General features: G+C 38.8%; 5 protein-coding genes and 1 pseudogene across 5 annotated transcripts; 5 read left to right on the top strand and 1 right to left on the bottom strand.

Moving 5' to 3' along the window:
* Nucleotides 1-4,995: 4,995 nt before the first annotated feature.
* On the bottom strand, nucleotides 4,996-6,761 carry LOC131444008 (uncharacterized; annotated as a pseudogene).
* Nucleotides 6,762-7,776: 1,015 nt separating this feature from the next.
* LOC131444007 (trace amine-associated receptor 4-like) lies at nucleotides 7,777-8,745 on the top strand. Its single transcript, XM_058614120.1, has one exon. The coding sequence runs from the start codon at nucleotides 7,777-7,779 to the stop codon at nucleotides 8,743-8,745; it is 969 nt and encodes a 322-aa protein (XP_058470103.1).
* A 3,437-nt stretch (nucleotides 8,746-12,182) lies between these two features.
* Nucleotides 12,183-13,154, top strand: LOC131444006 (trace amine-associated receptor 4-like). The gene has a single exon (XM_058614119.1). It carries the CDS (start codon nucleotides 12,183-12,185, stop codon nucleotides 13,152-13,154), a length of 972 nt encoding a protein of 323 aa, XP_058470102.1.
* A 1,515-nt stretch (nucleotides 13,155-14,669) lies between these two features.
* Nucleotides 14,670-15,638, top strand: LOC131444005 (trace amine-associated receptor 4-like). Its single transcript, XM_058614118.1, has one exon. The coding sequence runs from the start codon at nucleotides 14,670-14,672 to the stop codon at nucleotides 15,636-15,638; it is 969 nt and encodes a 322-aa protein (XP_058470101.1).
* A 1,602-nt stretch (nucleotides 15,639-17,240) lies between these two features.
* Nucleotides 17,241-18,209, top strand: LOC131444004 (trace amine-associated receptor 4-like). The gene has a single exon (XM_058614117.1). The coding sequence runs from the start codon at nucleotides 17,241-17,243 to the stop codon at nucleotides 18,207-18,209; it is 969 nt and encodes a 322-aa protein (XP_058470100.1).
* Nucleotides 18,210-19,418: 1,209 nt separating this feature from the next.
* LOC131444003 (trace amine-associated receptor 4-like) lies at nucleotides 19,419-22,446 on the top strand. The gene is made up of 5 exons (XM_058614116.1): nucleotides 19,419-19,540; nucleotides 19,642-19,768; nucleotides 19,857-19,970; nucleotides 20,056-20,284; nucleotides 21,596-22,446. The coding sequence occupies exons 1-5, from the start codon at nucleotides 19,419-19,421 to the stop codon at nucleotides 22,444-22,446; spliced, it is 1,443 nt and encodes a 480-aa protein (XP_058470099.1).
* The last annotated feature ends 639 nt before the right edge of the window (nucleotides 22,447-23,085 follow it).

The raw sequence follows: 23,085 nt of genomic DNA, 5'->3' as shown, positions 1-23,085 counted from the left end.
ATATTTGTATTCATAGCCACATTTACAGTATTAGTCTTCAGTCATCACAAACTTATATTGTATATGATGGTGTCTAATCAAAGCAACCTGTTAACCGGATTCACTAAAGTTATCAATGAGCAAAAAAACCCCACACATTTAAGATTATATCTGTTTATTTTGATTAAGTATAATGCAGTGGGTCAGGGCTTTTAAATTAAAAGAGACTTGTAAAAATATTTGGTTGAATAAAAAAAAGACTGCTTCCAGGGTATGTTGCACTGAATGAACACAGCATTTTGACTCTCAGAAATAACATGGTCACATGCCTCTCCCTGTAAGATCCTTATCGCCTTTACCATAAAACATAACAACCGTTATTAAAACATGTATTTCACGATCAAATTTCTTAAAGAAATAATAACATTATAACAACTTTTCTGAAATGTCTAAAAATGACCAGACTAATGTCATATTTAGTTTGACTACTGTAGTTACAGTATAGTAAGCTAAAGCTCATCATCCCATCCCATACTGCTTGCCAAAGTCATCAAACTCAATCTTTTATTATTGTTTAGATTGAGAGAGAGCGAGAGAGAGAAACGCCTAGCAGCAGAAATTACATACTGTACATTTAATTATTTGATGAAACAGAATGTGAACAGAAGGAAATTATTTAAAAATGTCAAATTTATTTATTTATTTATACATTTATTTCAAAAAAATATAAAAGCATGAATGAATAAAATGTTATTCATTTGTGGCATAAAATATGCTGTATATGTACATCAAAAATGAATAAATGAATGCCAATTCAAATCTGATCCGACATATTCATTACAATTTAATAATATTAAATGATACAACAGAACGGCCAAGAAATTCATGAAACATAGTATAATCAGTGGTAGGCTAATTCAGAGCAACAGTGGTTAAATGGCTGGTGGCTGCGGCATGGCTGGTATGAGTAGGTGAGCAGGCTGAGGTGATTAAAGCAGGTGGCTACAAAGGCTTGTTCTGACAGCATGAAATTCTGTAATTTAGACCAGTGATGAAAAGAATCATGAGAGAGTTCGAGGGAATGCCCCCACTGTAGAACCTGCAACCTCGACTCAACTCCCTTTTTTTGCTTTTCCATCAGGGATAGTACTGGCTGCTTTTTTTAGTACCTGCTCTGGCAAAGTTCCAAGCACATTCAGCTGATGCAACAGTCAACAGACTGCTGGCCACTGATTGGTCAGCGAGTATTGTCACTGGAAGAGTCATGAGCGTAAGATTGACGCAATAATCAAACCAAACAAAATGCCAGGCCAATGTGGATAAAAAGCAGAAACAATACAGAATGTTTGCAGATTTCTCTACACTCATTCCCTCCCTCTTTGGAGGCATAAAGGACACTATCTCCATCCAAGAAGCAATTTGAGTCCATCTTGAATGACCTGAGGCACAACAAATGTATGTTCATCAGTTATCCTCGATTGAAGGCAAAGAGGTCGTAAATATTTCTTTGAGGAGCAGTTTAAATGAAAGTGTAATCTTGGATTTTTGAATTAATAGTTGACAACTTTCTTGATATGCTAATGTGCTTGAAAAGTACTTGTAATCTTGTGGCACTGCTTGAGATTTGAAACACACATCCAAAGACTATACTGCGGTGTATGATAATGTCACTTCTGTATTTATTTGTCTTGTCAGGCACGTTATTAACGTATTAGTGATCTTTAAAGCATGGCAACATCTGATGTTTTTGCTGAACAGCTTCTTTTTAATGAATCTGCAAATGTTCCTGACATTACTGCAGTGGAGCTTTCATATTTATTTTGTATTTTTGGTGGCTCTTTGTCAGTTCTCATAATGTGTGGAAACCTGCTTGTAATAATCTCCATTGTTTACTTCAAACAGCTCCACACTCCTACAAACTTTCTGATGCTCTCTTTGGCTGTGGCTGACCTGCTAGTTGGACTTTTAGTTGTGCCTTTCAGCATCATGATTATTATGAGCTTATATTGGCGTCTCAATGATTTCCTGTGTATGGTACGGAGCAGCTTAGATGTTATACTGTGCAATACCTCCGTTTGGAATGTGAGCTTCATTTCTGTTGACAGATATTACGCAGTGTGTCAGCCTCTGAGATACAGAAATAGAATAACTGTGCGTGTTATTTTGATCATGATCATGGTGTCCTGGACATTTGCCACTCTAAATGGAATTATTTACACGTTTCAGGCCCCTGATAAAGGACAAAATATCAATAGGTGTGCTTTATTTAAAAAAACAAAACAGAGTACAGTAGTTGTGGGAGTTTTTATTGCGTACGGCATCCCAACTATTTTGATGTCTACAATCTACCTAAAGATTTTGATGGTGGCACAGAAACAGGCACGCAGCATCCAGAGCATGGCAAAATCTACTGCAACTGTCAGTAAAATGGAGAAAAAGGCAACTAAAACTCTGTCTATTGTGGTGGGTATTTTTCTCATGAGCTGGACGCCTTTCTTTCTCTGTATGAGCTTCAATCCTTTCAGCAATTCTACAATACAGGTTCATGTAATACAGTCACTGAAGTGGCTTGGATGGTCAAATTCAATGTTCAATCCATTTATTTATGCTTTCTTTTACAGCTGGTTTCGATCAGCTTTTAAGATGATCATTACAGGGAAAATATTTACAGATGATGTTTCTAATTCTAAACTCTCTTGATTCATTATATGATTTACTCAACCTGTCCTCCAACTGCGAAGCTACTAGATACCACTTCCAAGGTACCAGGTTGCTGTCATGTATACAACCGCTAGGGGCGCTGGTTTTGAAAACGTAGACATATAGGACATATAGTTAATAATTCCTGCATAGGACCTATATGTACGTTTCATTGGAGGACAGTCTCGATTCACTGACTGATTTGAGTGATCAGGTCTGGCACTAAGGATGAATATATTATGTCTCATATCTCTGTATTTAGCTCATATTTATTTATACAAATTCCATCTGTGCTATGCAGTTACTGTCTGTTTTTGCAACACAATGTATAGAAAGCCTCTTGACAAGTGCCTAATATGTGAGGTGTTGTCATTAACTGTGTGATGGGTCAGTCCCTTTGTAAACCTAATATTTATTTCTTTTAATGTGTTTGCTGTTATTGTCATTCTTTTTGTCACTGTCAATGTTATAAGTTGTCCATGACCTTGAAGGTCCAATAGTAAGACGCAAGCTATATTAAAATTCACATAAATCAGTATTAGTTGTCCATGACTTGTTCTTGTGAAGGTTTTATCGTAACACACAGGCAATGCTTTTAGAAGAATTACTGAATATATACATGAACGTATTCAAGAAATAATCATGATATTATTTAGAGTAAGTCTTTCATTGGCAGGTTATATACAGGACATTATCCCCTCAAAGTACCTTGGCACACATGCTTGCCCTCATGAGCATGTTCAAATGCAGATTGTTATTTTATGCATTGCCAGACATATGATTACAAGTACATCCTAAGATGCTTTCCTCTTTCATTCACTTTAAGTGAATGTAGCCTTGGCCAGGAGGACTTGATGTCATCAGGCGGTAGCCATTGTTCATTGGGTGTTTCGACCCTTATCCGCAACACCCTGCCGATTGTGGGTCAGCAGTGGTGGCCATGTCACTGCCCATCTACTCCTCATGGATTCCAGCTTGGCTCCTCTCTCCTGCTCCATAACCAGCAAGAGGCTCTTTCTGCAGCCTCCCCCATCCTGCGAGCTGCTGCCTTTCTCTCCTTCCCTGTTATTCCAATGGCTGTGAGTATTCTCCACATTGAGTAGGCAGGGAATCCTCTACAGCCGACCTCGACTGGGAACAGCCATGCCTGCCATCCCTTCCCCCGCAGTCATGCAGAGGGTATTGGTATTTGGCTCTCTTCCTTTCAAAGGCCTGTTTACACCCCACTTCCCATGGGACTGTGAGTTCTATGAGGATTTTTTGCCTCTTCCAACCACAGTACCATATCCGGCCTCAGGGTTGTCTGGACAATATGGGGGAACCTCAGCCTTCCTCCCAGGTCGACCTTCATTTCCCATGATTGGGCCTTTTGCAGCAGACTGGTTCTTGTTGTTGCTGTGGTTGGTGGCTTATCCCCCTCCCTTACAAACTGGATTGATGTTTTCCGAAGTGGTTGACGTTTCTTTTTCCTCTCCTGCTCTAAGGTGTTAGCGAGTGTCATGAGTACCTCATCGTGGCACCACCTATACCTTCCTTGGGTGAGTGCTGTTTTACACCCGGATAGGATGTGTGCCATGGTACCCCTCTCTCACAAAGCTTGCACAATGGGTCCTCTCTCATGCCCCACTTGTGCAAGTTTGTTGGAGTTGGGAGTGCGTCATACACTGATCACAGCAGGAAGAGATGTGGAACAGCTCCAGTCTCCATAGGTCAGCCCAGGTGAACTTCCTCTTGGGAAGGTCCCATTTGGTCCAGGCTCCTTGGGAAGCTCGCTTCACTGCCCTTGATCTTCGTCCTTCCTCTTCTAGATTCCGTACCTCCTCTTGAATCATGGCTCTTTTGTCACTGGTTCCTGCCTTCCTCCACTGTTGGAAATGAGAGGTTCGAAGACCCTGTTTTCATGTGCATGGCGCTCCTATGATGTCACGTAGCTTCAGTATGCTCTCAGCTTGTGCAACGGATGAGTCAGCTGCCCACTTGCGTCCTGATCTAGTGATGATGCCTGCATGTCTGACTTATTTATCCTGGGAGTCTCTGTATGTCATTATGACTGCACCTTGCAACTTTGAATTCCTCTATCACGGATGACAGAGGAAGTTGGAGCTGCCCTGATCTTATGTAGAGGCCAACTGAAGTGAAGCTTGGAGGGATTCCCAACCACTTTCGGAGGTACTTATTGAACTTCCTCTCCATTCCTTCGACACAGCCACATGAGTCTTGGCAACAGTCCGTGTTGACAGAGCCATGCTTTAAACTTGGCTCGAAGAAGATGGGGGAAATTGTGCACCCAGTTGCGATGCCCTTTTCCAGGCTTTGCTACTGTGTTGTGAAATGGGGTGTCTTGAATCGTAGCTGGATTCCGCCTAAGTAGCTTGTGATGTGCTGAGGGATGTGGTAGTGGACTAATGCTTCATTGATGAGGGCATGTGGGATTGGTCCATAGGCATTGGCAAAATCCTGCCAGACAACAGTCAGGTTGCCTTTGCTGGCTTTAGCCTCACAGATCATCTGACTGAGAACTCCGGTGTGTTCCAGGCATCCCGAGAAGCCTGGAATTGCGCCTTTATGGATAGCGGTGTTAATGTATCCATTCTCTGTCATGTACAAGGTCATCCTTTTGGCCAATATAGAAAAGAAGATCTTGCCTTCTGAAGATCTTAATGGTTGAGGAGTTCCCTTCCTTTGGCACAAAACAGCCCTCTGCCTTCTTCCAGCATGATGGAATGGTACCCTTTCTCCAGACCCTCCGGAACAACTTCCACAGCCTCCGAAGGAGCATTGGGCATTTCTTATATACCTTATAGGGTATACAGCTTGGGCCAGGGGCAGATCATGTTCGGCCTTATTCACCACCTCTTGGACTTCCTTCCAGGATGGTTCGCTGATGTTGAGCTCTTTTTCCCGGGTCTTTGTGTTGTTGATGCTTGGGTTGGCGTCCAGGGCCTGGTTTCTGGAGGTGTCATTGTGGGTCTCCTTCAAGAACGCCTCCACATCTTCTCTGGAGCTGGTCAGTCTTGCTGATTTTGCTTCGCCCAGCAGTGTTCTAGTGAATCGGAAGGGGTCTTTCGTGAACTGGGATCTTTTTCTCTCTCTGTTCTTCCGCTTCTTCAGAGCACTTGCTGCTCTTCAGAGTCTGCAGAAGCGCTCCTGGAGTTGACTCGTCAATCCTTGATGCCTTCCCTTTCATCAGCAGGGGCTCCTTTGAAGAGCTTATTGAGATTCTTGATTTCTCCCCTCAGGCGATGCATTTCCCTTTCTCTTCTGCTTGGCTGGTATGCAGACTTGATGTTGACTTTCTTCTCCTCGATTCACACATTCAACATTATGTTCAAGATATTTAAAATATTTTGATTAAGTAAATTGCAGTGGTTTGTTTATTCTGGATTTAAACAGACTCATCCCTTGAGTGTTTTGGACAATTCACTTATTTGAAAAATCACATTGAAGAAATTACTGTTAACTAATAACGGTTTGATGACAAGCGCTGCTCTTAAACATATGCCTTCTTCTTTGATAATTGGCACAAGATTGTTTTTTATACCACTAAATGTTTACATTATTATAATGATTTAATTGAAGCAATTGCTAACATTTTGATTTCTTTCTTAATTTTACTGATGAGAAGAAAAGCAAAAGCCCACAGATGTGATGGCTTAAATTCACTTTTGTCTCAATAAATGGTCACTTAAATATCCATATTGTTTTGATAAAACCAGAATATATGGCCTTATAATATATAACTTAGCAGAAATTGATTTAATTGATCAATGCTCAACCTCGTAGTCGTGTCGTCAGACTTGTGGCCCTATATATATATATGTATACGTATGTATATATATATATATGTATGTCTCGGACACTCGGGTGAAGAGAGGGGCGGAGCTGTCAAATGATAACAACCTGGTGGTGAGTTGGCTCTGGTGGCAGGGGAGGATGCCAATCAGGCCTGGCAGACCTAAATATATTGTGAGGGTCTGCTGGGAACATCTGTCCCCTGTCAGAAAGAGTTTCAACTCCCACCTCTGTCAGAACGTCGACCACATCCCGAGGGAGACGGGAGACATTGAGTCCGAGTTGGCCATGTTTCATGCCTCCTTGAGCTGCTGACCGGAGCTGTGACCGTAAGGTGGTTGGTGCCTATCGTGGCAGTAAACCCCAAACCCGCTGGTAGGACGCTTAAGGAGTCCTATCGGGCCTTTTTGGCCTGTGCGACTCCAGAGGCAGCGGATCGGTACCGGCAGGCCAAGTGGAATGCAGCTTTGGCGGTCGCTTACGCAATAACTCGGACATGGGAGTTGTTTGGTGAGACCATGGAAAACAATTTAGCAGAAATAGAATTTTAAAAACTGTGTTTTTATTAAACCTTCATCACTAATGCTGTTCAAGGACAGGAAATTAAAGTTAATTTTGTGTTGGAAAGTATGTAAAAATGTCTTTAAAAATTAAGAAAATCATGCCAATTTCAGATGTGAACTGACATAATTTTGATATCCATACATTATGTACTGCTTTATCCTGCACTGGAGGGTCGCAGGGCTGTTATGCCAATCTCAGCTGACATATGCGGGGTACACCCTGGATAGTTTGCCAGTCCATCGCAGGGCCACAAATAGAGACAAACAATGATTCACTCTCACATTCACACCTATGGTCAATTTAGAGTGACTAATTTACCTAATCTCCATATTGCATGTTTTTTGACTGTGTGAGGAAACTGGAACCTGGGTCTTCTTGCAGCAAAGGCAAGAGTGCTTATCACTACACCAACCGTGTGACACAATTGAAATATAATAACCTTAATTCAATGTGGACATCACATACAAGTACATTCACAAGTAAATTGGACACATAGGTCGAGTTGTGGTGACGCTTATTGATATGCTTTAAACACACCTTTCGTACTGAATATGCTAATGAGCTTGAACAGTATTTCTAATCCTGACCTGCTCACCAGCAGAGAGATTAGGGTCACCTTTGACTACAGATGCACAAACAGTGATTCAGTGTGTGGTGTGAAACAAACAGACTTTATACTACTTATATGCTGATTGGTCTTAATGTTAGGCATGTTGTTTAAGTATTACTGATAATTTAAGCATGGATTCTTCTGATGTTGTTGAAGATCAGCTTCTTTTTAATGAATCAGCAAATGTGCCTGACATAACTGCAGTGACTATTTCATATCTATTATGTATTTTTGGTGGCTCTTTGTCAGTTCTCATATTGTTTGGAAACCTTCTTGTTATAATCTCCATTGTTTACTTCAAACAGCTCCACACTCCTACAAACTTCCTGATGCTCTCTCTGGCTGTGGCTGACCTGCTCGTTGGACTTTTGGTTTTGCCTTTCAGTATCGTGCTCTTTGTGAAATTTTGGCATCTTGAAGATTTACTTTGTAAGGTACGAGGTAGTTTAGATGTGTTACTGTGCAATTCTTCCATTTGGAACTTGTGCTGCATTTCTGTTGACAGATATTACGCAGTGTGTCAGCCTCTGAGATACAGAATTAGAATAAATGTCCGTGTTGTTGGGATCATGATTCTGGTGTCCTGGACTATTGCCACTCTAAATGGAATTATTTACACGTTAAAGACCCCAGACAAAGGCCAAAAAAACAATAGATGTGTTTTATTTCAACCGAAAACACAGAGTACAGTAGTTGTGGCAGGTTTTATTGCATTTGGCATACCAGCTATCATAATGTCTTCAATCTACCTGAAGATTTTCATGGTGGCAAAGAAACAAGCACACAGCATCCAGAGCATGGCAAAATCTACTGCAACTGTCAGTAAAGTGGAGAGAAAGGCGACTAAAACTCTGGCTATTGTGGTGGGAATTTTTTTCATGAGTTGGATGCCTTACCTTCTGTCCATCAGCTTTCATCCTTTCAGCAATTATACAATACCACTTCATGTACTTCAGTCATTTAAGTGGCTTGGATGGTCAAATTCAATGTTAAATCCGTTTGTTTATGCTTTCTTTTACAGCTGGTTTCGATCAGCTTTTAAGATGATCATTACAGGGAAAATATTTACAGATGATTTTTCTAATTCTAAACTCTCTTGATTCATTATATGATTCACTGACTGATTTGAGTGATCAGGTCTGGCACTAAGGATGAATATATTATGTCTCATATCTCTGTATTCATCTCATATATTTATTCAAATTCCAACTGTGCTATGCAGTAACTGTCTGTTTTTGCAACCCAATGAAAGCCTCTTGACAAGTGCCTAATATGTTAGGTGTTGTCTCTGTCATTAACTATGTGATGGGTCAGTCCCTTTATAAATTTCTTTAATGTGTTTGCTTTTATCGTCATTCTTTTTGTCACTGTCAATGTTATTAGTTGTCCATGACCTTGAAGGTCCAGTAGTAACACGCAAGCTATATTAAAATTTTCATGAATCAGTATTAGTTGTCGATGACCTGTTCTTGTGAAGTTTTTATCTTAACACACAGGCAATGCTTTTAGAATAATTACTCAATATATACATGAACTCTTGTTTAGTTTTAGGTTTCTAACATATTTAAGAAATAATCATGATATTATGGTGAAGAAATGTTGAGTAAGAGTTTCATTGGCAGGTTATGGATATTATCCCCTCAAAGTACCTTAGTGCACATGCTTGCCCTCCATGAGCAGTTTTGTTATTATAATAATGCAGATTGTTATTTTATACATTGCCAGACATACGAGTCTTCAGTCATAAAAAACCTATCTGGCATGCTGGTGTTATTATCTTATCAAAGTAATCTGTGAACAACAATTTGTATTCACTAAAATGATCAATGAGCTGAAAAAAAAAAAAAACACATTCAACATTATGTTCAAGATATTTAAAATATTTAGATAAAGTAAATTGCAGTGGTTCAGTATTTCTGGTTTCAAACAGATTAATCGTTTGAGTGTTTTTGGACAATTAACTTATTTGAGAGTTCACGTTGAAGAAATGACTGTTAACTGATAATGGTTTGATGACAAGCACTGCTCTTAAACATATGCGTTCTTCTTTGATAATTGGCACATAATTGTTTTTTTTATACTGCTAAATGTTTGCATTATTATAATGATTTAATTGAAGCAATTGCTCACATTTTGATTTCTTTCTTTACTCTACTGATGAGAGGAAAAGCAAAAGCCTACACATGTGATGGCTTAAATTCACTTTCGTCTCATTAAATGGTAATTTAAATGTCCATATCGTTTTGATGATGTGGGTCAATAAAACCAGAAGATATGGCCTGCAAACTTTGCAGAAATTGATTTATTTGTCTCATTGTATTTAACACATGCTGTCAATAACATGCATAAAACTATTTGATAGATTTATCAAATTTATATGAGTGGAAATCATGGGGGCCCCCCTCTGGAGCCATGCATGGGGAGGGGCACGATGACGAGCACCTGGTGTTCAGGTCTGCATCCATGTGGCTTGGCCGGGCACAGCCCAGAGAGGCAACGTGGGTCTCCCTTCCCATGTGCTCACCACCTGTGGGAAGGGCCCTGGAGGTCAGGTGCAGTGTGGGAGGAAGGCCACCCCAATCTAAGCCCGAGTGCTGCTTTGTTGTTGGACTTCTGTGCTCATCACAGAGTTTCCATAACAAACACCATGTTCAAGCATAAAGGTGTCCACATGTGCACTAGGCACCAGGATACCCTTGGCCATGAGTCAATGATCAACTTCGTAGTAGTGTCGTCAGACCTGTGGCTCTATGTCTTGGACAATCAGGTGACGAGAGGGGCGGAGCTGTCAACTGATCACCACCTGGTGGTGAGTTGGCTCTGGTGGCAGGGGAGGATGCCAGTCAGGACTGGCAGACCTAAACGTATTGTGAGGGTCTGCTGGGAACGTCTGGCAGAGTCACCTGTCAGAAAGAGTTTCAACTCCCACCTCTGTCAGAACTTAAAAACACCTCCCGAGGGAGATGGGAGACGTTGAGACCGAGTGGGCCATGTTTCGTGCCTCCATTGTTGAAGCAGCTGACTGGAGCTGTGACCTTAAGGTGGTTGGTGCCTGTCGTGGTGGTAAACCCTGAACCTGATGGTTAGACTCAGATGGTAAGGGATACCATCAAGCTGAAGAAGGAGTCCTATCGGGGCTTTTTGGCCTGTGGGACTCCAGAGGCAGCTGATCGGTAATGGCAGGCCAAGTGGAATGCATCTTCGGCAGTCGCTTAGCCAAAAACTTGGACATGGGAGGAGTTTGGTGAGACCATGGAAAATGATTTCCGGATGGCATCGAGAAGGTTCTGGTCATTGATCAATGATCAATGAATGTTCCACGGCAAGAACGGAATCCACATTTTTCCTTTTTAAGCTGAGTTTCAACAATCAGCCAGACCCTCCTTTCCAGCACCTTAGAATATACTTTCCTAAGGAGGCCTAGTAGTGTGATGCCCCTGTAATTGGCACAGACCCTCTGGTCCCCCTTCTTTGTTCATGTATCCACAATATTTTATTCAAGAAGGAATGATAGTGAAAATGGTCCCTTTAGGTAGCAATATTACAGTATAGATAAGGCGTATTGTTAGTTGGGTCACAGAAGTTTTAGATGTTTAAAAAGTGCCCTGTTGAAAAAGATGAATGGAAACAGGAAACAGAAAAGTGCTTTTACTTTGAAACAGATACAGGACATGTTGTGTTTGTGACACATGCAACAGATCATGGCTTTGATGGCTGTTCAGTGGAGGAAAGATTCACCAGCTGTAGTGAGGTGTCTACAGTAACGGGTGAAGAGGTCGTCAGGGAGGAAGGGAGAGAAGGTTTGGTTGATTTGGAGACGAAAGCGACTTTGGGAAAAATGATCAAAAGCATCAGTCACTTCATCAGGAAGTAAGCCTAAGATCATGATCTACGCTGCTCCCAATTGTCATCAAACTATGTATTTTGTAATATTTTTGATTGACAGAGAGATACTCATCGGAGCAAAAATGACAAACTATGCAATATAATTTGAACTTAAGGAAATAATAAAAAAAAATTAAAAAGTAATACGACTGATTGACCTGCTTATAAGTGGAGGCCTGAAAATAAATAGCAGAAATTTAAAAATTGTGTTCTTCATCACTAATACTGATCAAGAACAGGAAATTAAAGTTAATTTGTGGAGGAAAATATGTAACATTTCTTCAAAAATTAAGAGAATTATGCTAATTTCAGATGTGAACTGACAACTTTTAAATATAATAACCTTAATTCATTGTGGACATCAAATACAAGTACATTCACAAGTAGATTGGACACATAGGTAGAGTTGTGATGACGCTTATTGATATACTTTAAACACACCTTTCGTGAGCTGAATATGCTAATGAGCTTGAAAAGTATTTCTAATCCTGACCTGCTCACCAGCAGAGAGATTAGGGTCATTTTTCACTACAAATGCACAAACCTGGATTAAGTGCATGATGTGAAACTTACAGACTTTATACTACTTATACCTTGATTTGTCTTAATGTTATGTTAGGCATGGTGTTGAAGTATTACTGATCATTTAAGCATGGATTCTTCTGATGTTGTTGAAGATCAGCTTCTATTTAATGAATCAGCAAATGTGCCTGACATAACTGCAGTGACTATTTCATATCTATTATGTATTTTTGGTGGCTCTTTGTCAGTTCTCATATTGTTTGGAAACCTACTTGTAATAATCTCTATTGTTTACTTCAAACAGCTCCACACTCCAACAAACTTCCTGATGCTCTCTCTGGCTGTGGCTGACCTGCTAGTTGGACTTTTGGTTTTGCCTTTCAGTATCGTGCTCTTTGTAAACTCATATTGGCATCTTGAAGATTTACTTTGTAAGGTACGAGGCAGTTTAGATGTGTTACTGTGCAATTCTTCCATTTGGAACTTGTGCTTCATTTCTGTTGACAGATATTATGCAGTGTGTCAGCCTCTGAGATACAGAATTAAAATAAATGTCCGTGTTGTTGGGATCATGATTCTGGTGTCCTGGACTATTGCCACTCTAAATGGAATTATTTTCACATTAAAGGCCCCAGACAAAGGACAAAAAAACAACAGATGTGTTTTATTTCAACCAAAAACACAGAGTACAGTAGTTGTGGCAGGTTTTATTGCATTTGGCATCCCAGGTACCATAATGTCTTCAATCTACCTAAAGATTTTGATGGTGGCACAGAAACAGGCACGCAGCATCCAGAGCATGGCAAAATCTACTGCAGCTGTCAGTAAAGTGGAGAGAAAGGCGACTAAAACTCTGGCTATTGTGGTGGGGATTTTTTTCATGAGTTGGACTCCTTACCTTCTGTCCATCAGCTTTCATCCTTTGAGCAATTATACAATACCACTACATGTACTTCAGTCATTTAAGTGGCTTGGATGGTCAAACTCAATGTTAAATCCGTTTATTTATGCTTTCTTTTACAGCTGGTTTCGATCAGCTTTTAAGATGATCATTACAGGGAAAATATTTACAGATGATATTTCTAATTCTAAACTCTCTTGATTCATTTCATGATTCACTGACTGATTTGAGTGATCAGGTCTGGCACTAAGGATGAATATATTATGTCTCATATCTCTGTATTCATCTCATATATTTATACAAATTCCATCTGTGCTATAAAGTAACTGTCTGTTTTTGGAACACAATGTAAAGAAAGCCTCTTGACCAGTTCCTAATATGTGAGGTGTTGTTTCTGTCATTAACTATGTGATGGGTCGGTCCCTTATAAACCCAATATTTATCTCTTTTAATGTTTTTTGCTGTTATTGTCATTCTTTTTGTCACTGTCAATGTTATCAGTTGTCCATGACCTGTTCTTGTGAAGTTTTTATCATAACACACAGGCAATGCTTTTAGAAGAATTAATAAATATATACATGAACTCTTGTTTAGTTTTAGGTTATGACATATTCAAGAAATAATCATGATATTGTGGTGATAAAATGTTGAGTAAGACTTTCATTGGCAGGTTATATACAGGACATCTTCCCCTCAAAGTACCTTAGCGCACATGCTTGCCCACCATGAGCAGTTTTGTTATTATAACAATGCAGATTGTTATTTTATGCATTGCCAGACATACAAGTCTTCAGTCATAACAAACCTATCTGGCATGCTGGTGTTATTATCAAAGTAACCTGTGAACAATTATTTGTTCAATTTACTTCATCAAAATATTTTGATAAAGTAAATTGCAGTGCTTTGGTAATTCTGGATTAAAACAGACTCATCCCTTGAGTGTTTTTGGACAATTCACTGATGGGAGAGTTAAAGTTGCTCTTAAACATATGCCTTCTTTTTTGATGATTGACCAATAATTGTTTTTTTTTTTATACCGCTAAATGTTTGCATTATTATAATGATCTAATTGAAGCAATTGGTAACATTTTGATTTCTTTCTTTATTTTACTGCTGAGAAGAAAAGCAAAAGCCCACACATGTAAATTCACTTTCGTCTCATTAAATGGTAATTTAAATGTCCATATCGTTTTGATGATGTGGGTAAATAAAACCAGAAGATATGGCCTGCAAACTTTGCAGAAATTGATTTATTTGTCTCATTGTATTTAACATATGCTGTCAATAACATGCATAAAACTATTTCATAGATTTATCAAATTTACATGACTAGAAATCACGGGGGCCCCCCTCTGGAGCCGGGCCTGGGGGCTAATTTCAGATGTGAACTGACAAAGTTTGAATATAATAACCTTAATTCATTGTGGACATCACATACAAGTACATTCACAAGTAGATTCGACACATAGGTAGAGTTGTGGTGACGCTTAATGATATACTTTAAACACACCTTTCGTGAACTTAATATGCTAATGAGCTTCAAAAGTATTTCTAATCCTGACCTGCTCACCAGCAGAGAGATTAGGGTCACCTTTCACTACAGATGCACAAACATTGATTCAGTGCGTGGTGTGAAACATATAGACTTATTACTACTTATATGTTGATTTGTTTTCATTTTAGGCAGGTTGTTTAAGTATTACTGATTATTTAAGCATGGATTCTTCTGATGTTGTTGAAGATCAGCTTTTTTTGAATGCATCAGCAAATGTGCCTGACATAACTGCAGTGACTATTTCATATCTTTTATGTATTTTTGGTGGCTCTTTGTCAGTTCTCATAACGTGTGGAAACCTACTTGTAATAATCTCCATTGTTTACTTCAAACAGCTCCACACTCCTACAAACTTCCTGATGCTCTCTCTGGCTGTGGCTGACCTGCTAGTTGGACTTTTAGTTGTGCCTTTCAGCATCATAATTGTGGTGAGCTCATATTGGCGTTTTCATTATGTACTCTGTAAAGTACGAGGAAGTTTGGATGGGATATTGTGCAATTCTTCCATTTGGAACTTGTGCTGCATTTCTGTTGACAGATATTACGCAGTGTGTCAGCCTCTGAGATACAGAATTAAAATAAATGTCCGTGTTGTTGGGATCATGATTCTGGTGTCCTGGACTATTGCCACTCTTCACATTATTTTCATATTAATGGTCCCGGACAAAGGACAAAAAAACACAAAGTGTGCTTTATTTCAACCAAAAACAGATAGTACAGTAGTTGTGGCAGTTTTTATTGCATTTGGCTTCCCAGCTATCATAATGTCTTCAATTTACCTAACGATTTTCATGGTGGCACAAAAACAGGCACGCAGCATCCAGAGTATGGCAAAATCTACTGCAACTGTCAGTAAAGTGGAGAGAAAGGCGACTAAAACTCTGGCTATTGTGATGGGGACTTTTATCATGAGTTGGACGCCTTTCTTTCTCTGTATCAGCTTTTATCCTTTGAGCAATTATAAAATACCACTTCATGTAATGCAGACATTTAAGTGGCTTGGATGGTCAAACTCAATGTTCAATCCATTTATTTATGCTTTCTTTTATAGCTGGTTTCGATCAGCTTTTAAGATGATCATTACAGGGAAAATATTTACAGATGATGTTTCTAATTCTAAACTCACTTGATTCATTATATGATTCACTGACTGATTTGAGTGATCAGGTCTGGCACTAAGGATGAATATATTATGTCTCATATCTCTGTATTCATCTCATATGTTGATACAAATTCCATCTGTACTATGTAGTTACTGTCTGTTTTTGCAACACAATGTATATAAAGCCTCTTGACAAGTGCCTAATATGTGAGGTGTTGTCTCTGTCATTAACTATGTTATGGGTCAGTCCCTTTGTAAACCTACTATTTCTCTCTTTTAATGTGTTTGCTGTTATTGTCATTCTTTTTGTCACTGTCAATGTTATTAGTTGTCAATGACCTTGAAGGTCCAATAGAAACAAGTAAGCTTTATTAAATTTTCATGAATCAGTATTAGTCGTCCATGACCTGTTCTTGTGAAGTTTTTTTATCGTAACACACAGGCAATGCTTTTAGAAGAATTACTGAATATATACATGAACTTTTGTTTAGTTTTAGGTTATAACGTATTCAAGAAATAATCATGATATTATGGTGCTAACATTTAAAAAAAAACTTTCATTGGCAGGTTATATACAGGATATTATCCCCTCAAAGTACCTTAGCGCACATGCTTGCCCTCATGAGCTGTTTCAAATGCAGATTGTTATTTTATGCATTGCCAGACATATGAGTCTTCAGTCATAACAAACCTATCTGTCATGCTGGTGTAATTATCTTATCAAAGCAACCTGTAAACAACTATTTGTATTCACTAAAATGATCAATGAGCAGAATAAAAGCATATTCAACATTATGTATAAGATATTTAAAATATTTTAAGTAAATTGCAGTGGCTCTGTAATTCTGGATTCAAACAGACTCATCCTTTGAGTGTTTTTGGACAGTTCACTTATTTGAGAGTTCACTCTGCTCTTAAACATATGCCTACTTCTTTGGTAATTGGCAAATGCTTGCATGTTATAATGATTTAATTGAAGCTATTTCTCACATTTTGATTCCTTTCTTTATTCTACTGATGAGGAGAAAATCAAAGGCCCACAAATGTGATGGCTAAAATTCACTTTTGTATCAATAAATGGTCACTTACATATCCATATCATTTTGATGATGTGGGTAAATAAAAACAGAAGGTATGGCCTGCAAACTTTGCTGAAATTGATTAATTGGTCTCATTGTATTTAACACATGCTGTCAATAACGTGCATAAAACTATTTCATAGATTTATCAAATTTACATGACTAGAAATCACGGGGGCCCCACTCTGGAGCCGGGCCTGGGGGCTAATTTCAGATGTGGTACTGACAAAGTTTGAATATAATAACCTTAATTCATTGTTGGACATCACATACAAGTACATTCACAAGTAGATTGGACACATAGGTAGAGTTGTGGTGACGCTTATTGATATTCTTTAAACACACCTTTCGTGAACTTAATATGCTAATGAGCTTGAACAGTATTTCTAATCCTGACCTGCTCACCAGCAGAGAGATTAGGGTCACCTTTCACTACAGACGCACAAACATTGATTCAGTGTGTGGTGTGAAACATATAGACTTTATACTCCTTATATGTTGATTTGTTTTCATTTTAGGCATGTTGTTGAAGTATTACTGATTATTTAAGCATGGATTCTTCTGATGTTGTTGAAGATCAGCTTTTTCTTAATGCATCAGCAAATGTGTCTGACATAACTGCAGTGACTATTTCATATCTATTTTGTATTTTTGGTGGCTCTTTGTCAGTTCTCATAATGTGTGGAAACCTACTTGTAATCATCTCTATTGCTTACTTCAAACAGCTCCACACTCCCACAAACTTCCTGATGCTCTCTCTGGCTGTGGCTGACCTGCTAGTTGGACTTTTAGTTTTGCCTTTCAGCATCATAATTGTTGGGAGCTCATATTGGCGTTCTAATTCTGTACTCTGTAAACTACGAGGAAGTTTGGATGGGATAATGTGCAATTCTTCCATTTGGAACTTGTGCTGCATTTCTGTTGACAGATATTACGCAGTGTGTCAGCCTCTGAGATACAGAATTAAAATAAATGTCCGTGTTGTTGGGATCATGATTCTGGTGTCCTGGACTATTGCCATAATTCACATTATTTTCATATTAATGGTCCCGAACAAAGGACAAAAAAACAATAGATGTGTTTTATTTCAACAGAAAACACAGAGTACAGTAGTTGTGGCAGTTTTTATTGCATTTGGCATCCCAGGTACCATAATGTCTTCAATCTACCTAAAAATTTTGATGGTGGCAAAGAAACAGGCACGCAGCATCCAGAGCATGGCAAAATCTACTGCAACTGTCAGTAAAGTGGAGAGAAAGGCGACTAAAACTCTCGCTATTGTGATGGGGACTTTTATCATGAGTTGGATACCTTACTGTCTCTGTCTCAGCTTTCATCCTTTGAGCAATTATACAATACCACTACATGCACTTCAGTCATTTAAGTGGCTTGGATGGTCAAACTCAATGTTCAATCCATTTATTTATGCTTTCTTTTACAGCTGGTTTCGATCAGCTTTTAAGATGATCATTACAGGGAAAATATTTAAAGATGATGTTTCTAATTCTAAACTCTCTTGATTCATTATATGATTTACTGACTGATTTTAGTGATCAGGTGTGGCACTAAGGATGAATATATTATGTCTCATATCTCTGTATTCATCTCATATATTTATACAAATTCCATCTGTACTATGTAGTTACTGTCTGTTTTTGCAACACAATGTATAGAAAGCCTCTTGACAAGTGCCTAATATGTGAGGTGTTGTCTCTGTCATTAACTATGTGATGGGTCAGTCCCTTTATAAACCTAATATTTATCTCTTTTAATGTGTTTGCTGTTATTGTCCTTCTTTTTGTAACTGTCAATGTGATTAGTTGTCAATGTCCTTGAAGGTCCAATTGTAACAATTAAGCTATATTAAATTTTCATATATCAGTATTAGTTGTCCATGACTTGTTCTTCTGAAGTTTTTTATCGTAACACACAGGCAATGCTTTTATAAGAATTACTGAATATATACATGAACTTTTGTTTAGTTTTAGGTTATAACGTTTTCAGGAAATAATCATGATATTATGGTGATAACATTTAAAATAAGACTTTCATTGGCAGGTTATATACAGGATATTATCCCCTCAAAGTACCTTAGCACACATGCTTGCCCTCATGAGCTGTTTCAAATGCAGATTGTTATTTTATGCATTGCCAGACATATGAGTCTTCAGTCATAACAAACCTATCTGGCATGCTGGTGTTATTATCTTATCAAAGCAACCTGCAAACAACTATTCGTATTCACTAAAATGATCAATGAGCAGAAGAAAAACATATTCAACATTATGTACAAGATATTTAAAATATTTTAAGTAAATTGCAGTGGCTCTGTAATTCTGGATTTAAACAGACTCATAGTTTGAGTGTTTTTGGACAGTTCACTTATTTGAGAGTTCACTCTGCTCTTAAACATATGCCTACTCTTTGATAATTGGCAAATATTTGCATCATTATAATGATTTAATTGAAGCTATTGCTCACATTTTGATTTTATTTCTTTATTCTACTGATGAGAAGAAAATCAAAGGCCCACACATGTGATGGCTTAAATTCACTTTTGTCTCAATAAATGGTCACTTACATATCCATATCGTTTTGATGATGTGGGTAAATAAAAACAGAAGGTATGGCCTGCAAACTTTGCAGAACTTGATTTATTTGTCTCATTGTATTTAACACATGCTGTCAATAACATGCATAAAACTATTTCATAGATTTATCCAATTTACATGACTGGAAATTACTGGGGCCCCACTCTGGAGCTGGGCCTGGGGGAGGGGCACAATGGCGAGCACCTGGTGTTCGGGTCTGCATCCATGTGGCCTGGCCGGGCACGGCCCACAGAGGCAACGTGGGTCTCCCTTCCCATGGGCTCAACACCTGTTGGACTTCTGTACTCGTTTCCATAACAAGCACCATGTTCAAGGATAAAGGTGTCCACATGTGCACTAGGCACCAGGATACCCTTGGCCATGAGTCAATGATCAACTTCGTAGTAGTGCCGTCAGACCTGTGGCCCTATGTCTTGGACAATCAGGTGACGAGAGGGGCGGAGCTGTCAACTGATCACCACCTGGTGGTGAGTTGGCTCTGGTGGCAGGGGAGGATGCCAGTCAGGTCTGGCAGACCTAAACGTATTGTGAGGGTCTGCTGGGACCATCTGGCAGAGTTTCAACTCTGTCAGAAAGAGTTTCAACTCCCACCTCTGTCAGAACTTCTACCAAGTCCTGAGGGAGACGGGAGACACTGAGTCCGAGAGGGCCATGTTTCGTGTCTCCATTGTTGAGGCAGCTGACCGGAGCTGTGACCTTTAGGTGGTTGGTGCCTGTCTTGGCGGTAAACCCTGAACCTGATGGTTGGACTCAGACGGTAAGGGATACCATCGAGCTGAAGAAGGAGTCTTATCGGGGCTTTTTGGCCTGTGGGACTCCAGAGGCAGCTGGTATGTACCGGCAGGCCAAGCTGAATGCAGCTTTGGCGGTTGCTTACACAAAAACTCAGACGTGGGAGGAGTTTGATGAGACCATGGAAAATGATTTATGGATGACCTCGAGGAGGTTCTGGTCAATGATCAATGATCAATGGATGTTCCACGGCAAGTACGGAATCCACATTTTTCCTTTTTAAGCTGAGTTTCAACTATCGTCTAGACCCTCCTTTCCAGCACCTTAGAATATACTTTCCTAAGGAGGCCGAGTAGTGTGATGCCCCTATAACTGGCACACACCCTCTGGTCCCCCTTCTTTGTTCATGTATCCACAATATTGTATTCAAAAGAAATGATAGTGAAAATGGTCCCTTCATGTAGCAATAATACAGTATAAATAAGGCGTATTGTTAGTTGGGTCACAGAAGTTTTAGATGTTTAAAAAGTGCCCTGTTGAAAAAGATGGAACAGGGAACAGAAAAGTGCATTTTCTTTGAAACAGATACAGGACATGTTGTGTTTGTGACACATGCAACAGATCATGGTGTTGATGGTTGTTCAGTGGAGGAAAGATTTACCAGCTGTAGTGAGGTACAGTAAGGGGTGAAGAGGTAGTTAGGGAGGAAGGGAGAGAGGGTTTGATTGAGTTGGAGACAAAAGCGACTTTGGGAAAAATGATCAAAAGCATCAGTCACTTCATCCGGAAGTAAGCCTAAACTCATGATCCAATGCTGCTCCCCACTGTCATCAAACTAAATCTTTTGTTATGATTTGGATTGACTGAGAGAGACTGATATGAGCAAAAAGGACAAAGTATTAAATATAATTTGAATTTCAGGAAAGAATTGAAAAAAAAAAAGGAATACTACTGACACATTGACCTGCTTACTAGTGGAGGCCTGAAAAGAAATAACAGACATTTAAAAGGTGTGTTCTTTATCACTAACACTGTTCAAGAACTGGAAATTAAAGTTCCTTTGTGGTGGAAAATATGCAACATTTCTTTAAATATTAAGCAAAGTATGCTAATTTGATATATCAGATGTGAACTGATATAATTCAAATATAATAACCTTAATTAATTGTGGACATCAAATTCAAGTACATTCACAAGTAGATTGGACACACATGTAGAGTTGTGGTGACGCTTATTGATATACTTAAAACACACCTTTCGTGAACTTAATATGCTAATAAGCTTGAACAGTATTTCTAATCCTGACCTGCTCACCAGCAGAGAGATTAGGGTCACCTTTCACTACAGATGCACAAACATTGATTAAGTGCATGGTGTGAAACATACAGACTTTGATTTGTCTTAATGTTAGGCATGGTGTTGAAGTATTACTGATCACTTAAGAATGGATTCTTCTGATGTTGTTGAACATCAGCTTCCTTCTAATCAATCAGCAAATGTGCCTGACATAACTGCAGTGACTATTTCATATCTATTATGTATTTTTGGTGGCTCTTTGTCAGTTCTCATATTGTTTGGAAACCTACTTGTAATAATCTCTATTGTTTACTTCAAACAGCTCCACACTCCTACAAACTTCCTGATGCTCTCTCTGGCTGTGGCTGACCTGCTAGTTGGACTTTTAGTTGTGCCTTTCAGTATCGTGCTCTTTGTGAAATATTGGTATGTTGAAGATTTACTTTGTAAGGTACGAGGCAGTTTAGAAGTGTTACTGTGCAATTCTTCCATTTGGAATTTGTGCTTCATTTCTGTTGACAGATATTACGCAGTGTGTCAGCCTCTGAGTTACGGAATTAAAATAAATGTCCGTGTTGTTGGGATCATGATTCTGGTGTCCTGGACTATTGGCACTCTAAATGGAATTATTTACACATTAAAGACCCCAGACAAAGGACAAAAAAACGATAGATGTGTTTTATTTCAACAGAAAACACAGAGTACAGTAGTTGTGGCAGTTTTTATTGCATTTGGCATCCCAGGTACCATAATGTCTTCAATCTACCTAAAGATTTTGATGGTGGCAAAGAAACAGGCACGCAGCATCCAGAGCATGGCAAAATCTAATGCAAATGTCAGTAAAGTGGAGAGAAAGGCGACTAAAACTCTGGCTATTGTGATGGGGACTTTTATCATGAGTTGGACGCCTTTCTGTCTCTGTCTCAGCTTTCATCCTTTGAGCAATTATACAATACCACTTAATGTACTTCAGTCATTTAAGTGGCTTGGATGGTCAAACTCAATGTTCAATCCATTTATTTATGCTTTCTTTTACAGCTGGTTTCGATCAGCTTTTAAGATGATCATTACAGGGAAAATATTTACAGATGATGTTTCTAATTCTAAACTCTCTTGATTCATTATATGATTCACTGACTGATTTGAGTGATCAGGTGTGGCACTAAGGATGAATATATTATGTCTCATATCTCTGTATTCATCTCATATATTTATACAAATTCCAACTGTGCTATACATTAACTGTCTGTTTTTGCAACACAATGTATAGAAAGCCTCTTGACAAGTGCCTAATATGTGAGGTGTTGTTTCTGTCATTAACTATGTGATGGGTCAGTCCCTTTATAAACCTACTATTTATCTCTTTTAATGTGTTTGCGATTATCGTCATTCTTTTTGTAACTGTCAATGTTATTAGTTGTCAATGACCTTGAAGGTCCAATAGTAACAAGTAAGTTATATTAAATTTTCATATATCAGTATTAGTCGTCCATGACCTGTTCTTGTGAAGTTTTTTATCGTAACACACAGGCAATGCTTTTAGAAGAATTACTGAATATATACATGAACTCTGGATTAGTTTTAGGTTATAACGTATTCAAGAAATAATCATGATACTATGGTGATAACATTTAAAATAAGACTTTCATTAGCAGATTATATACAGGATATTATCCCCTCAAAGTACCTTAGCGCGCATGCTTGCCCTCTTGAGCTGTTTCAAATGCAGATTGTTATTTTATGCATTACCAGACAT

Source organism: Solea solea, chromosome 17, assembly GCF_958295425.1.
Source record: "Solea solea chromosome 17, fSolSol10.1, whole genome shotgun sequence".
Classification (NCBI taxonomy): domain Eukaryota; kingdom Metazoa; phylum Chordata; class Actinopteri; order Pleuronectiformes; family Soleidae; genus Solea; species Solea solea.
This window is presented reverse-complemented; position numbering and strand designations above follow the sequence as displayed.

Coding starts and splice junctions, on each gene's coding strand:
- LOC131444004 (XM_058614117.1), top strand. CDS start 17,241: ATGGATTCTTCTGATGTTGTTGAAGATCAGCTTTTTCTTAATGCATCA.
- LOC131444006 (XM_058614119.1), top strand. CDS start 12,183: ATGGATTCTTCTGATGTTGTTGAAGATCAGCTTCTATTTAATGAATCA.
- LOC131444007 (XM_058614120.1), top strand. CDS start 7,777: ATGGATTCTTCTGATGTTGTTGAAGATCAGCTTCTTTTTAATGAATCA.
- LOC131444003 (XM_058614116.1), top strand. CDS start 19,419: ATGACTGGAAATTACTGGGGCCCCACTCTGGAGCTGGGCCTGGGGGAG. Junction 19,769..19,856: donor CAACTGATCACCACCTGGTG/GTGAGTTGGCTC, acceptor ACCATCTGGCAG/AGTTTCAACTCTGTCAGAAA. Junction 20,285..21,595: donor TGATCAATGGATGTTCCACG/GCAAGTACGGAA, acceptor GCTCTTTGTCAG/TTCTCATATTGTTTGGAAAC.
- LOC131444005 (XM_058614118.1), top strand. CDS start 14,670: ATGGATTCTTCTGATGTTGTTGAAGATCAGCTTTTTTTGAATGCATCA.